This window comes from Fonsecaea nubica, assembly GCF_001646965.1.
Source record: "Fonsecaea nubica strain CBS 269.64 chromosome Unknown Scaff46, whole genome shotgun sequence".
Lineage (NCBI taxonomy): Eukaryota > Fungi > Ascomycota > Eurotiomycetes > Chaetothyriales > Herpotrichiellaceae > Fonsecaea > Fonsecaea nubica.
The window spans coordinates 88,989-116,113 of NW_019173719.1; the positions used below are offsets into that span (position 1 = coordinate 88,989).

Here is a 27,125-nt window from a genome sequence, read left to right on the forward strand (position 1 = left end):
GATCGAGCTTACCCCAAATGCGAAACATTGGTGGATACAAATGAAAGAGATGGGCCTTCAACAAGTTATGGAAACTGGTGCGGCTGCGTAGTTCGTTCTCGGCGGTCGCTCTTTGGCTGTGAGCAAACCTCCATCCTTTGCTACTACCGCCATCCTAGTCCTGGAACAATATTATTATCGCAAAATTACTTTTTGGACGGCTGATCGTATTCACGTGCCGAAATCAGAAGGAGAGAGGAGTCGACCACCCAATATCGCGCCCATGTGAGTTTTACCTATTTCCTCGCAATTCTTGCGAATATTCGTCATGAGTACTCGAAGGCACGAAACCGGACTGTCCCGAAAGGTCGATGCAGAATGAACCTGGCCATTGCAGCCTCGTATAATGAAACCGTCGGCGGCGATGGTGCTTCCTTCCTTGGCAGCTTCCGACGCGAGGCCGAGCAAGGTACAAACCTCAACGTACTCCTGGAAAGAGTCTAGGTAGAGCTGTCCCGCAAACAAATTCAGTTGGTAGACATATTGGCGTGACAAGGTCGACGGCGTCTGCATCGCCGTAACACGATACAAGTCCAACCCATCGATCGGCCGGATCCCCAAGTTCGGCCTTGGAGCATAGAGGTGCAGCGTCACTCTTGTGGAACTTCGAATATCCGTCAGGAGCATTTGCGCTTCGTAGGGGCTGATGATGACCACGTGTTTGATGTTGTTGTCCCTGCCGTCTCCGATACTAGTTAGGATCCACTGTACAGGCCGTTGGTAAGAGTCGAGGAGGGAGGATTGGCCCAAGCTTTGAACCGTGCTGGCGAAGTCGACCGTGGTGAGAATACCGCGGGGAAACTGCGACACATCAAGATGTGAGGCTGCGCTGGTCTGGCGTAGTGTCTCGAAGGCAGGCTTGAAGGCGTTTGAACGGTTCTTGATAGTTCCATTCAACACGAACGCCTTCACATCAGCATGTATGCGATGCAGCGCGGGTTCTGCTGGCGCTGGTCTCTGCACCTCACGCTCTTGCACAATCTCTGGTGACAATTCACGCTCTTGTTCCTCCCGTAGTGTCGCGGTACTGTGTTCAAGCGTGTGGAACTCCCGGCAACGGTCTTCAATGCGTCGTAGATTCATATTATGATCGGCATCCATGAAGGCTGGAGTGTCAGCGGCGATACTGGGGCGGTATCTGTCTTCCAGAGTCTGGGCTTCTTCCTCCAGAAATCTTTCGGCGTGGCGTCTGGACATTACCTCCCCTTCAGTCCCGGCATTAGCCCAAAGTTGCCGTTGGTGCTCAAATCGCCGTCCTTGTAGAGCCCATAGAGGTATACTCCGTCGCGTATCGACCCAGGTTTCGGTGATGGCCCAGCAGAGTACATCAGGCACGCCGATGTCCGTAGATGCAGGGGCCTTTTTTTGCGAAAGGAATTTCCTTTCGATCTCTTTCGGAACACAAAAGACGACCGACTGTCCCTGGCCCAGTTTTCTCATTCTCATACATGCTTTACACGAGTTAGCGAATATCGCCACGACTATCCTGTAAACTCACCTTGAACCAATCGATCCTTCGTCAAATTAGCCCCTAGGGTCACGGCAGCCTTGTAGTACGCGGGCAATTTTAAGTCTGTTCCTCTTGTATGGGCCTCGTCCAAGAAGACGAGACACACATCCAGCTGATCGGCAAAAGGTGAGGTTTGAAGGCGCTCAATTTGCCCATTACGGTCGATGACAGAAAGCTCATCGTCCTCGTTGAAGAAAACCACGGCTTGGGCTTGTTGATCGTCCCGCGTCCTCTTGAGCCATTCTCTCGCCACCTCCCCATTATTCAATTCCAGGATCTGGGCGCCGACATCCAGAATCACTTGCGCCGGTGGGTCCATCCCGGCCACCAAGTTCAGAAGGCTTTCAGCGGTTGAGTTGCACGTCCCCGCTGGAGCTGGCATAAGCACGACGGAGTTTTCGGGACGGAGGAGATGCTCCAGAACCAGGGCATTGGTATGTTTTTGCTCTGGAAGATCGAGGTGCGCGACGCTGAGGGGCAGGGTCATTCGAGAATCACTCGTCCCGCTGAAGCCACTGGTGGGAAGCGCCTTAGTCTCGCCAATGTCCCACCCTGACGCGGATAATTTGTGCGGGAATTCTCTCATCTCCTTTGGAAACACGAGGTGCGTCAAGAAATAATCGATGGCCTTCTTGGCATAGCGGAAGGGAGGGAACAACTGCTCGACGCACAGGTGGCGATCCTTAAGATTGATGCCGGTCAACTGACAAAATGCTGGAGGTAGATGGGGGACGTCCTTCACCCACTCTTGGTATTCAATCTCGCCCTGGTCGGACTTAAGGAGGTTCTCAAAGGCCAAAAATAAGTCGTCGTCATCTATTCCACCGTAGTAGTGACTGAGACATGTCAGGACGATGACAACGTCAGGGTGGCTGAACTCCGATCGTAACGTAGGACTGTCCTTCGCCCGGTAGGGTACTGCAAGCTTCGTGGGGGGTCGCCTGCTTGCGTCAAGCCCATACTGCACCCGCCAGCGTTTCTGGCGGAAGGCGAAAGACATGATCCCTCTGGCCAGGAGTCCACGGAGGAGAAGGAGACTTTGTTTCGTTGCCTCGGTCCAAAATCCGCCCAGGCCCTGGCTTTCGACTTGGTCGATTTCGTGTCGCTTGAGAGAGGGCTCGGTGAGGTATCGAAACACCGCCTCCCTGATGGGCATTGGCTGTCGGGCAATGGGGAACCCCTCCAGACCGACCTCGCAGAGACGCCTCGCTACGCGAGTGAAGAGCCGCTGTTGGCCATCGTCATCCAGGATTCGTGTTCGGGGGAAGCTTCCAGGCGGACCTGCGTCCATCTCCATCGAGGCAGGATTTTCCCGCACCACTTCCGGCGCGAACATTTTTACTAATTCGAGCACTTGCTGGATGCACGTCCACCGCTGTGGGCTGAGCTCGATGGGCCGTTGCTCGCCCATGGTATAGACCAGCTCAAGTTTGACGCTGAAGTTGTCGTCACTCTCGTCCACAATGTCCCGACTCGAGGCGACGAAGAACTCCTGTATGTGTAACAAAGAACGTCCGATGGTGTCTTTGTCGGTGATGAGACACTCGAGGCCCATCAGCTTGAAAGACAGAAGATGCTCGGGTTGTACCAGGAGAACGCCTCCATTTTCCATGCATTCCCAGCACATATCTCCGATCATGACCGCGTCCGCGTGTTCAAGTCGGAGGGAACGCGAGAAAGGCATATAATAGACGCATCGATCTAATAAGCCTCCTAGCTTGGAGATCAGCATCTGGGACATCTGCTTCGCTTGAGGTTTCGCCGTGATGGTTCGGACCAATCGAGTCCCGTCCGCGAGTGCGGCGGCCACGATGGGGATGATCACCGAAGACTTTCCCTCGCCCATGTTCAACTGCATGGTGGCATTCTCAACGACGTCCTTCATCTGGCTTGCAATTTCTTTCTGGAGGGACCGGATCAAGATGCCACTCTCAACTTCCAGGAGGAGGCATTCCGGATGCTCCATGGGATCCCAATTCGTGTGCCCAGGGTCACGTAGCTCCTTGATGAGATCCACTCTGCTGTCAACCAAGTTCACAAGTCGCTCTGCTCGTTGCAGTTCAGTGAGGGCCAATGCATATCGGATAATGCAACACCTCCAGTCTTCCGTGATCTTTGACCATCGATGGCGACTGAGCTGGTGTAGGAAGAACATTGGGCATATTCTCGGCCACTGACCGATTTCCACCACCGCGGGAAGTTCTCTGCTCACGGCAGACGACATGTCGGCATAGATTTCTTGGACGCCGTCGTTGCAGCGAGCGAGATGACCGTGGAACGTGCTCTTCATGCCTTCCGTGTCCGACGGCAACTGATACTGCTTGTACCAATTTTGGAATGAAAGCAGGCTCCCTCGCAGATCATTGACGTAGCCCACTTCGGAGCTCGAGCACGCGAGAGACTGGAGGTCGTCGAGCAGGGAAGGCAGTCGAGGCTGTCCTTCACCGACATTCACCGGTGACAACAAATTCTTAGGCAACACGGGGTAGTTCCAGGAATGCATTGAGGGTGGTGGAGCAGTGAAAATATCGTCAATGGAGATGAAGGTTCGTCCTCTCACGAGGGTCATGGCGGGACTGGCCAAAGATGGTCGGTGTATATCCACCGGTGTCACCCTGACGTCCTGAAGAACATCTTCAACTTGACTGAGATACTCCTGTAGTTGGTAATTGTCATACCAAGAGCTGAACAGAGGCTGCGCAATTTGCTTGACTTTGTTCATGTTCATGTAGGTGCGGACCTCGGCGTCATTCTGCCAGACCGGTCTGTCGATTGGCCACTGGATTTCCAGTGCTTGCATCAGCCGGTTGAGCGCACGATCTTGATTGCTCTGAAACTGGCTTTCCTGACGCCGCTTCAAGGCACGTTTAGATTCGTTAGGACCACGAGCGATACATGACTCCGGGCATTCAGAAAATGGCCGAAGCGCAGGCCTGAGAGCAGAACGCAACTTTTGGTTGAGCAATCTCGACCCCTCTGAAAGCCGGAAGGAAGTGGCCGCCGGAGGGGAAAGCTGTGTCATCCTGGAAAGCACGAAGAATGCTCCCAGACTTTGGATAATCTCGATATCACAGTCTTTGGCGAATACTAGGGTGCTAAGCCAGATCATCAGGCGAAATCTGTCGAAGCGGGGTTCTGCGCTACTCAATAACTGGTGAAGGGTACACCAGTGTTTGGCGACGACCTTGGCCCAATCTTGAAGCCACCCAGCATCGTATCTCAGCTCGGAGGGTAGCGGATGGTCCAGACCAAGAGTGGGCTGGGCTTGCGACAGAAAGCGCCATACTCGGGTGCTCCAACCAGTTGAAAAGCGATAGTGAACGGTGGGACGTGCTTGGAACGCGAAAGTCGACATAAGAAAGGCGTTGGACCCTTGCGACGAATTTTGACCCCGATCCCTGGCTGAGTATATCGAATCACATGTGACAGTGTGATCTTCCGCCCCGAACCCCGACACGTCGAACGTGGATGACCGGATGCGGTCGCGGTCGAGAAGGTCCGGCTGGACGTGGTCGAGAGCTGGTGGCTCCACGTAGGACCCTGGGTAGAAAATCTTCGTCCTCTCAGCTTGGTCAAAGATGCGCTGAACGCCTTTGTATAGACTTCCGTGTTGAGCGAGAAAACTAAGTTTTGGTGTCCACTTCACTATCTGCATCACTCGTTCATGGGCCGGGTAGTAGCTTCTCCCTGGAGTCAATAGAGCGATCCGACGGAGGACATCAATATTCTCTCGGTGTAGGCGGTCGAACGATCTGACGGCAGCGGAGGAGAGAATAGAGAGAGCCTGCTCGGTTCCTGTCCTCTTGATCAAGGGGTCGACCAGGCAAAAGGACGTGAGGGCGTGGAGGTAACATAGCCACAGCTTGCTCTGTAAGGTTCCATTGTCCAGTAATCTTCCGAGCTGATCGTCCACCGGGTAGGCGTGAGCTTTCGCCGCTGCTTCGTGGTGGATAATGATACGAACGTGGTCACCGGCCCTTTGGCACGACGAAGGGCCCGCCGGTACGACTAACAAGCGTCGTCCCGTCACCATGTTCTTCAATATCAGCTTGCTATGCAGACCAACCAGCGTCTCAAGGGACTGGTCTGTGTCGACAGCCATCCCACGGAACTGTTTTGACTCAAGGAGTGACGTTCCTGATTCAAGGGTAAACGCCAGCGAGAGCCGGGGAAGCTCGATCTCCAGTGTCGATAAGGAGCACTGCCGGACAATGTGCACGTGTTCAGGAGTCTCCAAAGGAGAAAGAATATCACCAATCACTTTGGAAGTCTGACTGCTGAGGCCGATCAAGGAGAGACCACCCTTCACCAGATGCCACCGATCCTGACCTGGGTCGCGGATCAACCTCCAGTTGTCTGGCGAGGAGTTCCAAGGGTCACCGACGGGGCGGCATTCGACATGGTCATCCTGGGTATCGTACCAATGAACAAAATCCGCGGTGAAGTGCACGGGGAATTCTCCCTGTAAAATCCAAGATGGAACCAGATCGTAGGTTCGGCCATCTTTCACCGCTCGAACCCGAAGATCTTTGCGGTTGGGATGGAGTGCATCCAAGGTGGGTCGAATGTTGAGGTGAACTGCGTACCCAGCATGATCATGTTTCACAGAGAATTGCATACCAGGCAGAGTACTCGGCATAACTTCTAGATCTGATTGGCCAAACAGCGTGCGATACACCGGGAGCTCCATAAACTCCGAAGGTAGGCGGGCCAAGGGGAGTCCATCGACCAGGAGTTCGCCAGTCAAGAGGTTGTAATGGACCACGACCGGCCTTTCACCGCCCTGGGGGGACAGCGTAGTGAACAGCCAATGGTCGAACGTGTCCGAGACAGGACGCCACCCATCACCGGCCTTATAGGACACCCAGGTCTGCCCTATGGCCTCGTCCAGGCATCGACTTTGAGCGCCGAGAATTTGTGCCGCCAGAACAGTGTAGCTCCGGTAGCAAAGGGACCTCCATCGCTGATACAGGATAGGGGTCAGAGGATCCATAGCTCCGGAAATGGCGGAAGCGCTATTCTGGATGAGCATGCAGCATTGCAAAAAGACGGATCCGTCTTCAGGCAAACTCAGTATTCCTGTTAGGGACCTCTCGTCGACGTCGAAGGTTTCGGTACAGACCAAAGCGAGCTGAGCGGCATGAAAAAGTAGCTCTGCTCGGTGGGAGTCATCAGTCGCTCCGTGAGCCTTGTCCATCAGAAGGTTGACCCAACTGAACGTCATTGTCCGAACAGCACGCAGATAGGACCGGCACCGAGTCTTGATATCCTCCGTGCTGGTCAGGGACAACAGTCGAACCAACACGGAGATGAACGTGGCGACTGCTTGGGAAGATTCCCAATTCTCCCGGACACGCTCTAGGCTCTCCTCGATGCCTCGTAAGAGAGCGGTCGCAAAATTCGGATCCCTTAGGACCTCGTGACCGGCTCTTAACACATTGCCGTCTTGCGGAGGTCCAGCTTGGTAGATCGATTGAAGGACCACGAGACTAGTTTCGTCTTTTCCGAAATCCACCGAGGGGACAGCGAGCTGCAAGAGAATATTGTGCCACTGAATGCGATACCCTAGTGGAATGATACACAGTGCCTTGTACTCATCCAGAGACATGTGCGCGGGACAGTCAGACTGGCTTGCGATGACGGTGTTCGGCGACGGGCCACTGGGGGCGGTACTTGGACGAAAGAGAAATTGCCGCAGCGGCGATGAGGAGGCCGGAAAGGAGTAGGTCAGCAAGTCGGCGACAACGTCCGTTGTCTCGAAGCTGTCGATGAAATTGCCCGTTGCGCCGTCGAAATACCGATATTGTAGTCCATTACTGAGGCACACATCGCTTTGGGTGGTAATGTTGATGGACTTGTGGCGCCGATGGGTGACGGCATGTGGTTTGCTTTCAGAGAGAAGATTGAGACGTCGTCCCAGGCCGTGGGGTACAAAGAAGGAAGAAAGGCCGTTATAGCTCTCTAAAGGATGATTTGCCTGGGGCCTAATGGCGGATGGAGTTTTGACTTGGAAAACTTGCACATGCAGAAACAGAGCTGTGTCGCGCCATTGACCAAAAAATGGAGGCACCCTAAGCTCGAAGACGGTCGATTTCGCTTCCAGGTCCTTTTGGGGCAATGGCCACTCGTGAATGTCAATGGTAAGTCTGTCCGCCCGAGATTTGTAGTCGCACCTTACGCAATGGTCGCTATGGCGTGACTCTCGGATGTCATAATAACGATCGACCACGACTTCCCGATACTCGCAAACACTGCGATCGTGACGTTGCATGAGTGAGCAGTATTCCTCCTTTTTTCGGTGCAGTTCTTGCACTTTGGCATCTCTGGTCCGAGTGGCACTGAGAACAATATCGTCTCGAAGGCGCTGATGTTCGGAGGACTGATTGAAATATCTCACGGCAAAACAACCCGACTGACCATAGTCCCGGAAGATAGATGGAGACGCGTGGTGTGCGACTCGTTGACGGTTCTTGAGATAGTCTTCCGCACGGAGCAGTCGTTGCATCTGGCACTTGAATGGTAGGAGTAAGCCCTGGGCCACTTCAGGCGGAACGCCCGGATCGTAGTCCTTGAGAAGCTTGCATAAATGCACGGCAGACTGATCGCAGGCAATCCAGAGCTCGATGATGGTTAGTAGCAGTGTGGAGAAGCTCTCAGGGTTGCCAGTATATAGGGGTGACGCTGTTCGATAGTACGATACGATCAAGGCACCTAACTTTCCGCACGTGTCGGCATCGCCCCGGTGGTGTTCCAGCCATTGTGGCAGGCACGACGCCACCCATTCTTCGAAGGCCTTAAGGTTATACACCGTATACTTTTCGGAGGCGGACGGAATAGTCGGAAGGGCGTCGGCCTGGTATTTGACCAGCACCGAGGTAGGGCGGTAGAGGTTGGTGGCGGTCCGATGTGCTCCCTCGGACAGGGAGTTGACAAATCCAGCCAAGCCGTGAAGAGGAGCAGAGACGTCCTGCTTGAAATCCAGGTTTTCGAGGACTGACAGATCCAGGCGGAGCGAGGCCTGCCGAATGGCTTCCTTCCACTTGTCACAAAGATATGCGGCGGTCCTGCTCATGACGCTTTCAACGACCGTGATTCCGGCTCTCGAAGCGGATGGATGGAGCTTGATGAGACGGCGGTTGAGCTTGGCGTTCATGATGTACAGCAGATCACAGGGCATTTCGGACTGGAGCGACAATTGTAGCACCTTTGCCATCAGGAACACCATGAAAGTCTTGTAATAGCCCGCCGGTAGATCTCCGTCGCTGGCCGATCTCGAGAAGCCCATGTGCATGGCGACGCGAAGAAGTATCCAGACGGGTGACCTTCGCCACGGCAACAACGCATCAAGCCATAAGACTTCTTCACGGGTGTTCTTTGATAGGCGGGAAACGTCCATAGGTGTCCCGACTGGACCTAGGAACCCCATGAACAACTCGGTCACCATTTTGGGATGGGTGGTATCACGAATTTCGTCGTGCATGCGGCCTGCCTTCCTCGCTTTCGGTTTGGTGTCCACCACCGGCTGATGGCTCATCTTCGCAAGCGTGTGTGCCACGGTCGCCTGGAAACTTGGTTGCGCGAACGCGTCGATCGTCAGCGCCACGGCGGAACCGGGAAAGGAGCGTTGGAGACGGCCCTTAGTGGTGATGACCGGTCCATTCAGCGGGGACAGCTCAAACACTTCCACGTGGATGGAACGGCCCACCTGACCGACCATGATGCCAGCATTCTGGGCCCGTATATGGAGGAGCAAAGTGCCACCTGGAGTTGAGTCAACATCGCCACTCGTGTGGGAAAGGAGTGCAGATATCCACCTTTCTCGGGTAAGTCTCTCAAGGCATCAGACAATTTCCCTTGGTTGACGGTGCCATCCGAATCGAGGACAGCACTCAAGCTGGTGACCATGCGAATGACCGAGTCAACTGCACCATTGCTGTCCTCTATCGCCAAATCTTTGAACTCCCGAAGTGCGGCGATCGTGGTGTCCAGCAATGCTTTCTCATGATCTGGACTGGAGTCATCTTCACGGGGCAGTTTGGGTGGGAGGAACATGTGGTGGATCATGAACCAAAGAGGGCTCGATTGTGATCCGTCCATCGACTGAGCCCTCATGTTGTAAGAAACGGCCAACGGACGATTTCTCACGTCGGGGAGCGAATTCGGGCAAAGATAGGAACTTTTGTGAACAATTTCCGGATGGGTGATAAATTTGAGGTCGCAGTCTCGCGGGCGAGGTTCGTAGAGAAGACTCCCAAATACCAGCAACAAACGTCGGCTCTGCCCCGAGTTTTAAGAGGAGAATGCACGTTGCAATATCAGGCCCGTCGGTCGATAATTGCCTCGTCCATGGTCCATGGCTGAGAGACGCATTCGACCATTCATGGATAGTGCCCAGCAGACAACAAGGATACGTGCATCGACATGAATGGTTGACAGCGCCCAATCACGCAGACACTCATGCACAGTTGACAAACCTTGATCGTAGGCTGCATATTGTCCTTCGTGTTGGGAGATAGTGCAGAGGCAGCCCTGTCACTTCCCCTTCCGACAGCATCGTTGGCCAGTGCAAGAACAGCCTCGACCATGTCAGACGAGATATGAATGAACTCGCACGTTGGGCGAGAACGGAGTCCTCGAACGCCCACATCGAGGCGCGCGTGCTCACCAGGAGTGAGGCTTTTGAATCTCCCCACGTCGGAAGACGAGGGCGGGAATGTCGAGATCTTAGTCCTCGAAAGGTCGGTGTAGGTGTCAAAGATTGGAAGGGATCCCTCAATGGCCTAGTTGAACTCCGTTTGGCGTCGTGACGATCCATGAGTCAGCTCAGGTTACACAGCAGACGCCGGCGGGGTGTGCCATCGAGAGGTCTTGTAGCGGCGGACATCTAAAACACGACAAGTTGAGCGCGACGATCGTCAACAAGAACAGTATCCGACCGTCGTCAGCGGACGACACAACACTCATACTTTCGCAGATAGACAAATGTTGTCGGCTCTGGCAGGTTAATTTCATGGTGACATAGATACTGGCGACGTGGTGTGAGAAGTGGGGATCCACATCCCTCCACCCTGAACATGTAGCCTTGTCCGGTTGATTGGATTTGAGCACTTCAAACACAGGCTGAGTTCTAGAGGATCTGTGCAGCAAGGGAAGGATGGAGGTCTCTCCCACTTGCCTTTCCCTTCGTACGCACGCCCGCCCGCCCGCCGCCTCAGGAACCCAACTTCTCTTCCGACATTTCGGACAAATACAATAGAAGTAAAGTTTCGTCGGTTGAGAGACAGTGAATCTCTCGTTTAATCTTCATCGTTATCGCGAACGGGGGCAGGAGCACCGGCATTAGTTGCACAAACTGCACGTTAAAATGTGGCCTCCAGGATAGGTTTCACGATCGGATGAAGTTCAGCCGCATTGAGAGCATCCTGGGACCGTGGTTGGGCTGGAGCTGACTAGGCGCCAGCGGAGGGGTCAATCATATCCATGTGGAATGAACTCTCTCAGGATGGTCCCTGGTGCTGCAGGTCCAGAGATGACTCACAAGCACCGGATGCGATGTGTCGAAATTAGATTCATTGCATTGACAGATCAGAGCACTGTTTGCCGCCTTGAGAAACCTGAACACCCACGACGTCAGATTGGTCAGACTAAATGTATCGTTCGCAGTTCATCGAGAGGGGTTGGCGATGCATCCGAAAGCACAGATAGGCGGAACCTGACTGGTGCAGGTATCGTCCCCCACCTCAGCGGACCAGCCATCCCCCGACGCTCACTGCAAGCCGCTTGGGCGACTTCTTTGCTAAAGCGCCGTAGGGTGATTTAGCGGCACAGGGATGGAGGCAAGACCCTTGTACATATGCTGGGCCACACCGACGCACTGGACGAATTACAAGCAACCATTGGGACGCCTGTCTTGACTGTAATGGTTGGCGGGGCGTCCAAGAAGTCATGGGCGGATAACGCACCCAAAAGGGCGAGTAGAAAAGCCCCTTGATGGCGATATGAGTGCATCTTTCTCTCTTGATCTCGCTCACACGCAAAGCATCCCACAAGTTTCAATATCGATTGAATGAGCTTGAGCCAACAGTCATCTCATTACTTGTAATTCTCCACAATGACCGGTCCATTCAACGTAAGGGAACTATTGGTGGGCGACGTCGATCAGGTACCTTCAGGATACATTCAAAAAGAGTCCATTCGATTCCGCTGACAATGACGATTTGAAAGGATGCCGCATCACTCATCTCCATTTTACGTCCTATTCAGGACGTCTTGAGTGAGGACGCCGAGTTGGCGCATCGAGTCGGGCTTCAGATCAAAGAAACGGGTCAAAATGAAAAGCGTCGTTATGATCAGTTGCTGAACTATCAAGGTCCGGACGACATGACGCTTACCCTTCTCCAGGAGAATCATAGTCTGTGGATGGCTCAGCCTACTCGTTTTTGGACGAGACCGGCAACACCGAACCTGGCACACCTTACACCGCAGGCCCAGATTGTTGGCTGCTACCTTCAGACAGAGCCTGACGATACTTAGTCGGCCATGATCCGGAGGTGCACCTGTATCCTGCTGTGTGAATTTCAAGCTCGACACCGCCATCTTCCTCTCGACCACCCGGATGTGATACGACCTCTCACAGAGATCATCAGCAACTGCACGCTGCCCAAGATTCGTAACACTATCAAACATATGATTGAGGTTGGTAGTAGACTCAAGAATCTTGAAAAAGTCTTCGGGCCTGGAGTAGCTGTGGTGCTTGGATGTGACATTGCGGAATCGACGTATGTCCCCATCCTGCGGGGGATAAGACGTGCAAGTACTGACTTTACAGATGGTCTAAAGTTCTTCCCAAGAAAGATGAGAAGTTCAACAAAGTTATCGACCGCTGGAGAAGCACATCGCTTCCAGAACAGGCACGGAAATACGTCAGCATGCAGTCAACGGTCATAGACAGTCAACTCTGTATTTTCGAACGCCTGATGCTCACGTGGCATGACGTCTAGGTCTCGCGATGGCAGCCACTTTTGCAGTCTCTGATTTGGAACAGCCGTGTTACGAACCGAGCTTGCGTGCGGATTGTGTTTGTGACTAGATAAAACTAGACAAAACACGGGAAAGGTCGGACGAATCATGGGAAACGAAAATCGCGGGACCAAATCAGACAAGGACAAGGGGGAAAAGAAATCCAGAAAACATGTTCGGATATGCTGTTGGACGAGGGGGAACATTAGGTCCACCGGCTCGCGCGTGTGAACGGTCTATAGTCAAGTTCCATATTGGCCTTGGGGGAGTTCCGTGGTAGTCCCTTTGGTAATCCAGTGCCACACCATACCTTCCGAGTCTGTATGACACGATCTGTCTTCTTCCATTCGCATACCAGACTGGCTTTGGCCTCCGAGATCAGAGCCACCCTTCGACGGTCCTAGACAGGGCGTTCCCTCCATCAGGCTCGTTCGAGTGTGTGATCGAGCTGGAAAGCCCTGTGACTGAACCAGGGAGGCGCCTTCCAGTCTCGCTCCCAGCCATGATTCTCTTTCTGATGTCGTCACCGATATCACTCATCATATGCGTCAGTGTCTGTGCGGAAATAAGCGACGAATTCTGAGCTCCAATGTCCCCGAAATATGGAGGCTGCCACTTAATCCAAGTATTACCATGGCAAGGCCGCTCCACGAATTGTCCTGGATGGTGTTTCAAATACAAGTTACAACAGTAACACGACGGTTTACTGCAGCCTATATATCGATCTTGATTGACAAAACGGAGATTGTGACGGTAAAAGTGATCTGCGATCAAGGCTTCGGCATGTACCTTTGGTCGAAACTCGACTTGGTCACCTTTGTATCGAAGCGTTCGAGTAACGAACTCTTGGTAAGATTCTGCAAGCGGCTTGAAACCTTGGCCGGGAGGACTGGATTTGAAGGCAGGAAACAAATACTGGAGGACGCCCTCAACAGTCGACAGCTGTCTTGTCCACCTTATGACAGATGGGCGAGGGTTTGGGACGGCTTCGATTTGCAGTTCGCGAAAGAGGGCCGGTGCCTGTCTGGCAAAAGAGACCACCGTTCGTGCTGCTTTCATCCAAGAGCCCAGTCGACCGACGTAATGGCGAATCAAAGACCAATCAGAGAAGTCCTCATCTCTCAGACGCTTGTCGCTAAGCTGGACCATCGACTGTGACCGCCGCAGCTGATAGGCGTTCGCGCACAGACAAAGGGGATCAGCATGAACTGCAACTAATTGTTTTAATGTACTGAAGAGTTCTCGGTCTCGACAACCGGTCAGCGCATGCACAGCTTTATAACATACAATATAGTTGAACTCACCTGAATTTGAAAGATCATCCGTTCCCGCTGCTTGGACACGCGTGACAAACTTCAATAGCCGACGGGCATAATTGCAGACTTTCTTCCGACTTTGGTCGATCGAACAAGCGAATATTTGCTGCACGAGGTGCTGCTGATTCCACTGGGGAGTCTGCTCGACTTTCTGTAGCTGTTCCAGCAACCAAGTCAGATGATTGAAAGTCTTTGTTTTCACGTCTCCGTTCGAAGCCACCCAGAAATGTAGCCCTGTGACTTTCTCCTCAACCGCGATCGATATCACGCTGTTGCCACCTAGTTCGGAATCCCCGAGCCAGGACAATTGGTCCAAAAATTTGTGCCAAGTCGACGAGGATCTTTTGCCTGCGGTGTGGTTTGCATTGTGGTGAGGAGCCTTGGAGGTCGAACCAAGCATTCTCAAAAGAAGTGTAGCTTCATAAAAGTAGTATATTGAATCTTCAGAAGCTTGAAAGATCCGTGCGTCTGTAACCCCTTGTGGTTTATGAGATGCTGCCAACATGCGTTTTGACACGTTTGATGGTGAAAGATCTGTGATCGGACTCGACGAAGCTTCCATCAACAACTCCATGGCAGATGACAAAGGATTCCTTGAAGATGGCCACCAAACTTCACGGCTAGATATGCAAGGGAATGCCTGGGTTAGTACATTGAAGACGTTCTGTCAAAGGAAAAGGAAGCATGAGGGAAAGGGAGCGGTCGCCGTCTCTATATCGACCTCGCCAAGACACATGGAGTTTCAGCCGTGATCTCATGCATGCACAATCTAGGCGAGTATGCGCTAGGTAGTTCCAACTGATGACGAATCAGATACTTCCACATGGATGTCTCGGAGGGGTTGGCGTCACCGCTGTATTTGCTCAAGATGGACAGAACTGCCAAACTGCTGGGACGAATCAGAAATGGCGAAGCGGCAGGTAACGCCCAACACAATTTCATCAATATCAGGTAACTGACTTTCATATTTCGTGTTTATGACGAGTCCTTTCACGAGTTTACAAATTCCCAAATTGACTTAAGCGCTAGTTTTTCAAAGCTCTGTGGGAATTATTTATACTAATTGCCTCCACCTATATGTTAAGGAATTGGCAAGCCGCCCGGGAAGCCTGGTGCTTGGCTTGCATTTTGGACCTTCCAGTCTCTTCGAACTTGTGCTCTCGGAAAAACACTGCTGCTGCAAACAGAGGTGTCTGTGTATCTGTTGTTATTCGCTTGATATCATACCTCGGTATGACGCCAATCGCATCACCCTTTTCCTTTAGCAGCGTCGTATACCGCGATATACCTGAATCAAACTCGACAGCTGGCGGTACCTCGGGCAGTGGAGAAGATGGCGCATCTTGTTGTCCCTTGTCCTGCTGTGGTGCTGGAAGACTAATCTTGCGATGATGGTGGCCATCGGCGAATCGGCGAATACTGGTCAAGATTTGCTGCTTTTGTTCGTTCGTGCCATTGGAAATGCAGCTCCCAGTGAGTCCCATAAGGGTTTCATAGCCGTCATTCAGATTGGTATTCGCCTTTGTTGCCAAAGTGAGGTTTCCTTGAAGCAGGAGTTCCTGGAGGAGTGCCTTGTATGGATAGCTTTGTAAAACCCTCTCAAAGAGTGACTGTCAGAGGAGTTAACAGCAGATCTTGCGGGCGCATAAAGCTAAACATTGAGATGACCTACATCAATGTTGGACAACGAATGCACACTCTCCATCTGTGGCAACAAGTGTTGGGCAATTATGCAATTGAAATATCTTTTGCCGAACCAATAGTCTCGCGGACAGAATACCTCATGGCTTCCCGTCGTCGAAGTACTTTGTTGACTTGGGAGATAGAATTCGGATTCTTGTAAAGAGTCCTTGTCCGTCTCTTCCTCAAAGTTGAAGAATTGGGATCCATTTGACATAGTCATTTTTGGAGATCGTGCCCAGGCATCAAGCAAAGAAGATGCAGGTCGTTCTGAAGGTCCGGATGTTGGGCCATATTTATGCGCTCCCTCAGAACTCCAGGCAACAATGGATGCCGCAAGACGTGACACAAATCGTGCCTGTTTAAGATCGTGGTCTGATATGTAGTTTCCAACGTAGCTATGCGATTCATGGTGAGAAGTGGCCGAGGATCGCTTAGTGTGACGCTAAACTTCCCCACGGCATTTTAGCGCACTATGATGAGAAGCCACTGATGCTTAGCGTGCGCAAAATAGTGGCGTACACCAAACCTTAGTGTACGCTTAGCCACTTCTGTCCTCTTTCGAATAATCACACCTATAAAAGGGGTACTCAAGGTGCAGGGTATACGTTGGTCCATGGTTGGGCCCCGTCTTCCGTTGACTTCGATGCAAACGTGTAGTGTAACATTCATGACTCTTCATGATGAGCTTAAATCTTTGTGAACGAAAGTCAACCCTATCTAGATGCCCCCTGATAGCCAACTCCAACGTATTGTATCTGTGTTATATGCGATGCCCTCGTTGGCGATTCGGGACAAGTTGTGAGGAGAGACCACATAATCTCGCCATTGATTCGACTACCGCCACACTGACACTCCCTAACACATCAAACCGGCTCTGTACCCTAGGCGAACGAGCAACGGGTAGAAGACGAGCCCAGGGTAATCTTGTGTGGAGGAGACGGGATGAAATCATGTACACTGGTGATAGACCCTATCTCCTATGGGTGCTGCCCTTCCTCCAGAAAAGGAATCCTTGAACAGCTGACAGCCGTCCTACAGAGAATCGCACTCGAAATCCGATAAGGCCTGACACGAACCTCTTCCCCGAGATATCTCGACTAAACTGCACTGTCTGCTCCCCTCAAAGCATTCTGTGTTTACAAATCAAGCTGAACAGTTTGTGCTATCTGCTCATTCGTCATCTTTCTCTCATCGACAGTTTTCGTGAGCCGCGTGCTACGGCGAAGGGACGTGTCCATGTTGAGTTCAAAAGTTGCACAACCCTCTTGTCGTTAATTTGGCTGTCAGGAGTCCAGCGAGGCCACAATTCAATCTCATACAAACTTTCATCATCGTGGCCGGCCTTGTCGAAATCCTTCCGTACGTGGGAATAGAGAGTGCCCCTACATTTTATGGGGATTAACTTGACCGGCCTCGCTTCGCGTTTCTGCCACCTGGCCTCCAATATGGCTTCCGAGACGCCAAGGCTGCCGGCAGACATCCGCCGATTGGGAGTCTCCACGAGATACTCGGTTTCGCCGCGGTCATAACAGAACCTCTCTGCGTAGGCCTCGTCGTGGTCCCTGGCATCATCAGAAGGTAGCCCTATGTCTCGACGTCAGGAAGGGGTGTCTGCTCCATGGCGTCGCCAATATCATGCTGATCTTCTGGTCTTGTAATTGGACCAGCACTTTCTTCTTCCGCATCCATGGTGAATCGAAGACACGAGGAGGCGCAGGAGGAAACCATCGACGGTTGCAGGATGTGAAAAGGCAGGAATGGGAACGAGCGAGTTCCTAGGTACAGAGGATGATTCGAGAGGGAGGATTTGCAGATGGTCGGACGGCAGGCCGGGCTGGACTTGGGCTCCGTTTTGAGCTTCATGAGAACGAAACTAGACGGGGAGATCAAACGGAAGGGAGGGGCCTTCAGCGGCAGGGAAAGAAGGGCAGAACCATGTCCCTGGGCCCAGACATGGGCATCCACTGCCCGGCGCGCAGACATGACGGCAGGACGAATTGGGACCGTCGCAGAGGAGGGTGACGGGTAGAATGAGTAGGCTGGTGAGTCCGAAATTGTTAAAAGCGGCACGGTCGGGGGTGATCCCCCAAGTGCGGTACGAGCAGATTGGACACTGCTTGAGCTGCCAAGCCACCTCCATCCCATGCGGATTCGTCAACAGCAGGGCTCAGCCAGGGGGCAGATGCTGTATCTCATTCTCTGTAAAACTCTTTCTCCTTCATCATACCGGGCCGTTTGTCGCGGAATAGTGTCTAACCGTGTTTCCTGCACCAATTCAGCCCGAGTTCCACCCAAGCCTGGACTTCTGGAGCGAGTCAGACGTGTTTCGAGACAGCGCCCTTCTTCAACCGCAATCGACGATACGGTGTCTTTCGGTGTCCGCTTCGAGTTCTCCAGGAGACAGATCGTTCTCCCCCGGACTCTTCTCCTTACTTGACAAATTCGAAGAAGTTTCAGGCACAGAGCCCATATAATTTGACGAACCTCCACCGTTCCGTGGCGTATCCTTTCCCCTACCCTCTCGCTCGCCTTGCCTGGAGATGTCAGCTGAGCGGTAGCGCTTTTCTCGGAGTTTCTACTACAATATGGCTGGGCTTTGGGCAGCATGCACTTTGCTGGCTGTGATCTCTTCAGCATGGGCGGATAAAACCGCGGCTGATTACTTTGTCCATTCGCTACCAGGACAGCCAGATGGCCCTCTCCTGAAGATGCACGCTGGGTATGCAATCACTTCCCCTTCCGAAGAGCGGTTATTGACGTATGCAGGCATATTGAGGTTACTCCTGAACATAACGGACACATGTTTTTCTGGCACTATCAGAACCGACACATCGCCGACCGACCACGAACCGTCATTTGGCTCAATGGTGGGCCGGGATGCAGCTCAATGGACGGGGCATTGATGGAGTTGGGCCCTTACCGAGTAAGAGAGGGAGGAAAACTGGCTTACAACGAAGGTTCCTGGGACGAGTTCGCCAACCTATTATTTGTGGACAACCCGGTCGGTACTGGCTTCAGCTACGTAAATACGGACAGCTATGTCCACGAACTGCCGGAGATGGCCAACCAATTTGTTACTTTCATGGAAAAGTGGCTCGAGCTATTTCCACAGTATGAAAACGACGATCTCTACATCGCAGGCGAATCCTATGCTGGACAATACATTCCTTACATCACAAGGGCTATTTTGGATCGCAATGCCAAATCGAAGAATCAGGGGAAGCGGGTATGGAACCTCAAAGGCCTCTTGATCGGGAATGGCTGGATTGCTCCAGCAGAACAATACCAGGCCTACCTCCGGTTTGCCTACCAGTCTAATCTAATCCAAGGCGGTACTCCCGAGGCGGATAAAGTTGAGGCGGCGCAAGTAACCTGCATCAACGAACTTGCTAAACCTGGCGGGACGGAAACGGTGGATGTCAGTGCATGCGAGGCTGTTCTTTCTACGATTCTCGACGTGTCCAAGGTGGACGGCATGTGTTACAACATGTACGACATCACTCTCAAGGACAAGTGGCCATCATGCGGAATGGCCTGGCCTCCAGATTTGGAGACCGTGACGCCTTATCTGCGCCAGGACGATGTTCTTGCGGCTCTGCACGTGAATCCCGACAAACGGACTGGGTGGGTTGAATGTTCGGGGGCTGTTTCATCTTCGTTCCGGGCTAGGAACTCGAAACCGAGTGTTCAACTACTCCCAGGCATTCTTGAGGAAGGCATCCCAGTGCTATTGTTCAGTGGCGCGAACGACCTGATCTGCAATCATCTTGGAACTGAGGACTTCGTCAACAACATGCAGTGGCTAGGAGGCAAAGGATTTGAGCTCGCTCCTGGGGTAATAGCTCCTAAACGCGATTGGGAATTTGAAGGTGAACCAGCTGGGGTGTATCAAGAAGCAAGAAACCTCACCTATGTCAAATTCTACAATTCGAGTCATATGGTGCCCTTCGACTACCCTCGACGGACCCGTGACATGCTTGATCGATTTATTGGGGTGAATGTCACAGGGATTGGTGGTCAGCCGACCGACAGCTTCATTGATGGTGATAAGGTGGGCACTGAAACAGAGGTTGAAAAGCCAGCCAACAGCACCGTACCCGTCACCGCCGAAGAGCAGAGCCAAAAACTCAAAGACGCCGAACTCGAAGCCTACTATCGCAGCGGCGAGGCAGCTCTGGTGTTTGTGCTCATTGCCGCAGGCTTGTTTGGTTGGTGGGTGTGGCGAGGAAGGAGAAAGGCCCGAAGTCAAGGGTATATCAGCGTCCCGCTTGCCAACAGCTCGATGCGAAAAGGCCGCGGAGACGTGGAAGCGGGGGATTTTGATGAGAGTGAGTTGGACGACCTAGAGTCGAGCCGGCGACATGGTAATATGCAATCCCAACGCTATGATCTGGCAAGCGATAGTGAGGATGAAGATACCGTTGTTCAGCATGATGATGGTAAGGGAGAGCGATCCAGCCCTCGGTGAGACCAAAAAAGGAAATAAAATAGTGGTATTCTTTTTAATGATAGACTTATGTGACTCCTGCAGAGATCTTCGTCCTTTGAGTGGTAGCGATATGAATCTCGTCAAAAGACCCTCTGGCATCTTGATGCTGATGGTGCCTGGCGATCGCGAGATGGAGGGAGATCGAGGTATGTGTCTATCCCGATACGGTATAGCGCCGGTACCAGCACGAGCTGACTAGTCCGGATTGGGAACCTCGAGTTACACAGCTTCTGGTCACTTTCCTTCCGACTCTTCACTTTTCAGTCCTTTCACTTTTCTCACAATTTCCTCACGTTTACTCTACTCTGTCCTGTGCTACTCAGTTTTGTTTTGCGCCATGTCTGCTACTGTCTTGTATCAAGAAGCCGTCACAAACCTCATGAGTCGGAGAAAACTCATTCACTTGGTCCTCTCCTCCTTGCATGAGTGACAGGGTGTCTATCCGGCTTGTCGGCCTGTCAACTCTGTCAGTTGCCAACCACAAACCAGCTCGCTGTTCTAAACACCAGATGGACACACGCACACCCATCTTCCCTCTACGTCCTCCAATTGGGCACCGTACCTCTTCGCCCCGATGCTGAATGTTGGTCCTGGCTCTGATGCCAATGCATACCCCTCGCTTGCACCGATCCCTTGCATCGGGCATCTCTGGCCAAGCCTGTCATCGATATGCAATATGTCGCATTCATTCGTCCCCGGGTCTCTGATACGTTCAGCCTAGGAACCTGGACACTTTGGCCGCGATTCTCCTGACCTGTTCGTGCGGTATTTGAATCTTAATCGCGACCATGGTCCTCCGGGCCTCAACTATACTAGACATGTTGAAGACTGTTGCCAATGGGCTTAGCGGATGCGCCTTCTTGAGGTTAGAGTCATGCCTGCTTGCGCCGTAGGGAAAAGAAGGAGAGAAAGTTTTGTGACTATCGTCGCTTCCATCTGCTGATATATGCGGCCTTATTCCCTCAAGGCACCGTCTTCCCTTTTCATTACTCCTCCTTCAGTGCTTCTGACGCCTTCTCAGGCTTCAGATCCGTATCATTTGCACCTTGACCCTACCTCTACCACTCTCCGCCTCCCTCATTTCTAGCACATCTGCTTCCCTGCCCACCACTCTTCACTTTTCTGCTCACCCCTACTTCAGATTGTCCAACGTGGCTCGCAGCTTCTGCCTTTCCTCCACTCCTTAGATCAGTTCCTCAAGCCTCAAAGTCTCTAGATTTCCTGGACACCATCGCCTTCCTCGACTAATGGACCGCAATGGCCGGTTCACGTTGCATCAGCTTGTTGTCAGAACCAGCTCCGATTCCTCCCAAACCACCGTCTCATACGATGCCGGTCACATTGTTCTGTCCTTCTTCACCTCGCTCATAGGATGCATCACCACGTTGGAACTGCTGCAAAGGCGCACATCGACGAGAGGAGCGTACAACTGGTAAGTTCACCTTACTCTCACCAAGATGACTGTTTACTGACCGAGCCCGAGGTTTCTACTCGTGGCATCCGCAATCACCATGGGTGGCATCGGTATCTGGGGCATGCACTTTGTCGGTAACAGAGCTATCGTGTTACAAAACGGAGACCGCCGCCGTCAGATTCTCTACAACCCCGGCTTCACGGCCATCTCGTTCTTTATGCCAATCGTCGTCCTTCTCTTCGCATTCTACACTCTTGGGATGCCGGCTCGAGCCCGCCAACTTCATGTTGCCATCGCCGCCTGTCTCACAGGAGCCGCGGCTTGCGCCATGCACTATCTCGGTCAATATGGTGTGGAGAACTATGTTTGCTCATATAGGGTGCAGAATGTTGCCGGAGCCGCCATCATCGCCGTCCTAGCCAGTTACACCGCCCTTGGGATATTTTTTCGGCTGCGAGACGCATGGAAAGACGGTTGGTGGAAGCGTGCCCTGTGTGGTGTCATTCTCGCCACTGCTGTTTCCGGAATGCATTGGACAGCGGCGGTTGGTACAGATTACCACTGGAAAGGCGATGTGAACATCCATGGAAACTCCAGGTCACAAACTGCAGTCATTGCAGCTTCCCTCGTTAGTTTCCCATCTCGGCTTGCAGAACCCGCAACTAATACTCTTTGCTAGTCAATGGGCTCTTGTGTCATACTTCTTGTGGTGGCCTTCATTCGAGGTCGCAACAAACACACTGCCAGGATCAAAGCACAGCGGCTGGTGTTGGCTTGCGCTTACTTTGACACCGAAGGCAAAATGATGGTCACCCAGGAAGGAACATTGCCCAGTGAAAAAATAACAAACCACTATATCGAGAAGGTAAGCAAGCTCCTATCTCAAGCCTTACTCGCATTGACCCGGCGTTGTAGACTTTTGGTGAAGATGAACTTAGCAGATATCATCCAACCTACCTCTGGATATTCAAAGCCTCGCATAATTGGATAACTCTACATGGCCTCATTCCCAGCATGAGAGAGCATATCGAAAATGACCCAATAGCAAGGAATTACCGGCCCAGCAACACCTCCAAAAATTTGCCAGATGATGCGATGGCAGGTTCCATCAACTTCGCCCCGATATTCAAGCAATTGTTCTGCGTCACTGCCCAGCAGCTGGCCAATCTCGTCCATCAACCGCTGGAGAGGCTCGGGGTCTTATTCGAAGAGCCCTTGGAGACGGGCACAACCTCTCTGCACACGCAGTTGAGTATCAACATCAGGCCGCTATCGGCCAGATCTTACAAAAAGACGGCAGACACTGAGCAAGGGTTTCCGCCGCCACTCAGGGTTGCCCGAGGAAAGTACTTTTGCCTTCAACGACAAGTAAACAAAAGCGAGGCAGCCAGGTTTGCCGCACTGGGATACCGATTTGCCACCATTGCGCAAATCGCAGAACCACTGGCTAAGAGCATGCAAGTCGATTGTGATGAAATGGTGGCTAAGATTGAGCGGATGAGGCGGAGTACATCAGCCGAGCACCTTCCCACCCCCAGAGTGCATCTCGCTTGTTTTATGCTCCGTCCAAGCATGTACAAAAGCTTCGACGTTCTTGTCCCCACCACCTCGCAAGACCAGTTGCCGTACGTGCCGATACAATGCGGTGATCTATCTGAAGACCAGCTGGCTCAACTACAGCGTTTCGACGATTCCACCGTCAGCGAGATTTTGAGAATCCTTCTCAACCAGACTGGTGTGTCACAAATGGAGGAGGGGACGCGCTGGCAGCTTTACAACACCTTCGTTAAGCTCGTCGATGTTATGGGTGATTATGACACTATGATGCAAGCAAAATTCTCTGCAAAAGCATTCCGGGTGCCATGTCGAGCGTCCAACGGCCCAAGTCCTTCAGCGACGTGTACCTTCCTGACAGTTCGGGTGATGAGAACTATACACGCATCTTCGAACAAGAAGGAATTGACATATGTCCCTTTATCTTTCTTCAGTGCTCAGCAACAATGTCTCGCGACAGACTGTAGGGATGAATTATTTGAGAGAAAGGTCAAGGCAGAATTCCAGCATGCTGCCCCCTCAAATTTCGTCAAGTGTCCCTCGTCCATCAGCCTCCAGCGCGGAAGAACGAGCCCAGGTGGATCGACCCTTCAAGGACAAGAGTCACCAAGACTGAGGTTGCTCAAAAACGCATTGGCTCGATTGTCAATTGTTCCTAGCCGCCGGAGCGATGAATCTAAGACTAGCGACGCCAACAAGAGCATGGAGGAAGGAACTGATGTTGAGATGGTGGGAATTGCAATGCTGAGCAGCACCCTCCTCGGCCATGACACGGTAACAACACACGCGGATGTTATCGAGCTTAAGCCAGTGGGATCCGGGCAGACTAGCTGGGTCGGCGAAGTGTTTGGTCTGTTCCGTCTGGGAGTGGAAGGGTGGCCCAATACGAATGCGGGAGTATGCAAAGGAGGCGTAAATGGCGCGCACCCACAGGATTCTGGAAGAAAGGATTGCCAATGGAGCATGACCGAGACCGAGACACTGGTTCCATCCAGGTGAGAACTCGAAAGCACATGTGCTGAACTGGGCGCGCGGGCAGCACGATGAATGGAAATGCGAGGATAATGTGCTCTGATGTATGTACATTGATACCAAAGTCAATGGAAATATCGCTCTATTTTGCGAGATACCTTTCTACGAGTCAGCAGGCTACAGCAATATGCTACGCGAAACGATTTCTATGCACCCAACACTTTGGTACTGTTGGTGCTGTAGCCTGTATGGATAGATGCTCACAAGGCTGAGAGGAACTTGGATCAGCTGAGACGCACAAGGAGCAATTTTATTGGCGGAGCGTCGGAAGAAATTCTGCCGTCTGTCGCCGCCTTGAGCAGCAACCTGCCCTCTTCCTCGTCACTGAATGCCACAGACATTCTGTCTCCCTCTCGTGAGCGATCTAAATCCCTGAAACACTATTGTACGTACGCAAGGCTCTTTCAATTTCCGGAATGATGGCACGGTCCTGAGGCGCACGGAGCAGCAGGGGTAATACTTTTCGAATCGGTAGACAGAACAACCTCATCCTCAGTTGCGGCCTGCAACGCCACCACGGGAAACACCCCTCGATCCGCCCGCCATCTTAGCCACCTACACGTCTACCAATCTGCATTCACGAGTTCTGAAGGTCAAGCGCTCGCTGCCTCCATTGACCCGTCTCTTCTTCTTTTCCCTGCACTCCTACATCCAACATGCCCTTTGCGCAACTCGTGATCGGGCCCCCCGGCGCCGGCAAGTCGACCTACTGCAACGGCATGCAACAGTTCATGGGCGCCATCGGGCGCAAGTGCTCGGTGGTGAACCTCGACCCGGCCAACGACCCGGTGTCGTCGTACAAACCGGCCCTCGACATCCGCGACCTCATCTCGCTCGAGACCATCATGCGCGACGACGACATCGCCCTCGGCCCCAACGGCGGCGTGCTCTACGCGCTCGAGGAGCTCGAGGAGAACTTTGACGGCTGGCTCGTCGACGGCCTCAAGAGCCTGGGCGACGACTACGTCCTCTTCGACTGTCCAGGGCAGGTCGAGCTGTTTACCCACCACGGCAGTCTGAGGAGGATCTTTGCCAGGCTGGAGAAGATTGGGTATCGTGTATGTTTTATTCATTTTTTGGGGCTTTTGGGTTTGGCCTTTTGAGTCTATCTGTCTGTCTGTCTTTTCTCCCTAATCCCCTTCTACATGTTCGATGCCACTTGTTTGATGATGATTCCGCTTCTGCTAACGATCCACAAAAGTGATGAAACGTGGGCTGACAAATGTTATTCAATGTTGGTTTTAAACAGTTGGTTGTGGTCAACCTGATTGACTCGTATGCCCTCACTTTACCCTCGTTGTACATTTCCACCCTCCTTCTGTCGCTACGGAGTATGCTCCAGCTCGATTTTACGCACATCAACGTCCTCACCAAGATCGACAATCTCAGCAAATACCCCCCACTACCGTTCAACCTGGATTTTTACACCGAAGTCCAAGACCTGTCGTACCTGCTCCCATACCTCGAGGAAGAGTCGCCCATGTTCAAACAAGGCGGCAAGTTCCAAGCGCTGAATGAGGCCATTGTTCAGCTCGTCGAGGAGTACGGGTTGGTCGGCTTCGAGACGCTGGCCGTCGAGGACAAAAAGAGTATGATGAGCTTATTGCACACCATCGACAGAGCGGGCGGCTATGCGTTTGGCGGTGCCGAGGGCGCAAATGACTCTGTTTGGCAGGTCGCTGTCAGGGAAGGACTTGGCAAGTTGGATGTGAGGGATGTCCAAGAACGGTGGATCGATCAAAGGGAGGAATATGACGAGTTGGAGAGGAAGGAGTGGGAGGAGGAGCAGAAGCGGAGGGAAGAGGAGTGGGCCAAGAGCGGAGAAGCGATGATGGGAATGGCTAATGATGGAGATGATGAAGATATGAACTTACCGCCGCTCAAGGATGGTGGTGTGAAAGTCGTCAGGAGCGAGAAGAAGTCTTCATGACATCGCTGGTGTGTGGATTACTAAGAGGGAGCATCGTTCGAATGCCACTCTCCCCTTCGGTGGGAACCCTCCGCTCCAATATAGCCGATCAGTTACGGCTATCGCGGTCAGAGCCATGATGAAACCAGGACACACCGTAGGTGTCGTGGAAACGTGCCGCCGGGTTAGGGTTTCTGGCTTGCTGAAGTATTCCACGCGCTCTGCGGAGGTCGTCTGCTTGCGGTGGTGTAGCGTTGTGCTGTTAGATACCCAAGCTCTCTTTCATCGAGGAATTTCTGTTGTTCAGCCAGAATCGTCCTCAAAGTCCTCATCCTCTTCAAAGTCTACAATGCTTTCGTCTCCGCCAATCGATCCGGCGGCATCAGCCTTGTCTTTTCCCTTCAGCAGGCTCTTCCCGTCCACTCCAGCAAAGATTCCCTCCAGAATCGTATCATCGCCTTCTTCACCTAGACTTCGACCCTGCAGCTTCGCCCGGACAACATCCCTCCTCGCTCGCCGGAGGAGCTCCTCCTCACTCTTTCTGATTGTCCCACTTACCCTGACCACTCGAATCACACAAGCCAACTCTGGATGTGTCATCGTGTCGGGTACTGCACCACCAACGCCACCTCGTTTCCCTCCTGTGGCGCCAGATCGAGCGTGGGGGGCAGGTATGCTCGTCACGAAGGTCATGCTCGCCCAAACCAGGCGGAAATGGGCGCGAGGCACGCGCAGGATCCCCGTCGAGGTCGCAGGCGAGAAGTACACGAGCCGCAGCGCCGACTGCGTCACCGACACGCCGTGGTCGCCGAACAGTGTCTGGATCTGCCCGCGCAGGTGCGTCACCAGGAGAGCGGGGGTGAGGTACCCCGGCGATGGGCGGTGGAAGAGGATGTACGCCGGTGTTGGTTGTTCTTTTGGCGTCCGGCCTGGTGCGAGTGGCACTCCGGCTGCAGAGGTAGTTGTGGGAGAAGAGGAGGATGAGGACGTGGGAGAAGAAGGATAGAGGATGTTGAAGAGCAGGTAGCGGTGTTTGATCCGGACCATTTTTTGGCGTTGCCCTTCTCTCGTCTTTTTGCACGCGCGGGGGGTCTAGCACTTCAGAGGTCCGCTTATGTCATTGTCATGGTGGCTTGTGATGGTGAAGGCGAGCCTGCTTT

The 27,125-nt window shown here is 52.8% G+C and overlaps 7 protein-coding genes across 7 annotated transcripts; 3 read left to right on the top strand and 4 right to left on the bottom strand.

Moving 5' to 3' along the window:
* Positions 1-210: 210 nt before the first annotated feature.
* Positions 211-9,661, bottom strand: AYO20_06942 (hypothetical protein; the record flags this gene model as incomplete). The annotated part of the gene is made up of 3 exons (XM_022645230.1): positions 211-1,490; positions 1,538-9,310; positions 9,364-9,661. 3 exons carry the CDS (start codon positions 9,659-9,661, stop codon positions 211-213), a joined length of 9,351 nt encoding a protein of 3,116 aa, XP_022498778.1.
* Positions 9,662-11,797: 2,136 nt separating this feature from the next.
* On the bottom strand, positions 11,798-14,458 carry AYO20_06943 (hypothetical protein; the record flags this gene model as incomplete). Its single annotated transcript, XM_022645231.1, has 4 exons — positions 11,798-11,962; positions 12,023-12,340; positions 13,358-13,815; positions 13,873-14,458. 4 exons carry the CDS (start codon positions 14,456-14,458, stop codon positions 11,798-11,800), a joined length of 1,527 nt encoding a protein of 508 aa, XP_022498779.1.
* A 499-nt stretch (positions 14,459-14,957) lies between these two features.
* AYO20_06944 (hypothetical protein) lies at positions 14,958-15,787 on the bottom strand (the record flags this gene model as incomplete). The annotated part of the gene is made up of 2 exons (XM_022645232.1): positions 14,958-15,494; positions 15,557-15,787. 2 exons carry the CDS (start codon positions 15,785-15,787, stop codon positions 14,958-14,960), a joined length of 768 nt encoding a protein of 255 aa, XP_022498780.1.
* A 2,365-nt stretch (positions 15,788-18,152) lies between these two features.
* Positions 18,153-20,035, top strand: AYO20_06945 (hypothetical protein; the record flags this gene model as incomplete). The annotated part of the gene is made up of 2 exons (XM_022645233.1): positions 18,153-18,286; positions 18,334-20,035. 2 exons carry the CDS (start codon positions 18,153-18,155, stop codon positions 20,033-20,035), a joined length of 1,836 nt encoding a protein of 611 aa, XP_022498781.1.
* Positions 20,036-21,303: 1,268 nt separating this feature from the next.
* AYO20_06946 (hypothetical protein) lies at positions 21,304-24,023 on the top strand (the record flags this gene model as incomplete). The annotated part of the gene is made up of 4 exons (XM_022645234.1): positions 21,304-21,488; positions 21,540-22,098; positions 22,150-22,335; positions 22,386-24,023. 4 exons carry the CDS (start codon positions 21,304-21,306, stop codon positions 24,021-24,023), a joined length of 2,568 nt encoding a protein of 855 aa, XP_022498782.1.
* Positions 24,024-24,712: 689 nt separating this feature from the next.
* Positions 24,713-25,986, top strand: AYO20_06947 (hypothetical protein; the record flags this gene model as incomplete). Its single annotated transcript, XM_022645235.1, has 2 exons — positions 24,713-25,114; positions 25,306-25,986. The coding sequence occupies 2 exons, from the start codon at positions 24,713-24,715 to the stop codon at positions 25,984-25,986; spliced, it is 1,083 nt and encodes a 360-aa protein (XP_022498783.1).
* Positions 25,987-26,268: 282 nt separating this feature from the next.
* AYO20_06948 (hypothetical protein) lies at positions 26,269-27,012 on the bottom strand (the record flags this gene model as incomplete). Its single annotated transcript, XM_022645236.1, has 1 exon — positions 26,269-27,012. One exon carries the CDS (start codon positions 27,010-27,012, stop codon positions 26,269-26,271), a length of 744 nt encoding a protein of 247 aa, XP_022498784.1.
* Between the last annotated feature and the right edge of the window lie 113 nt (positions 27,013-27,125).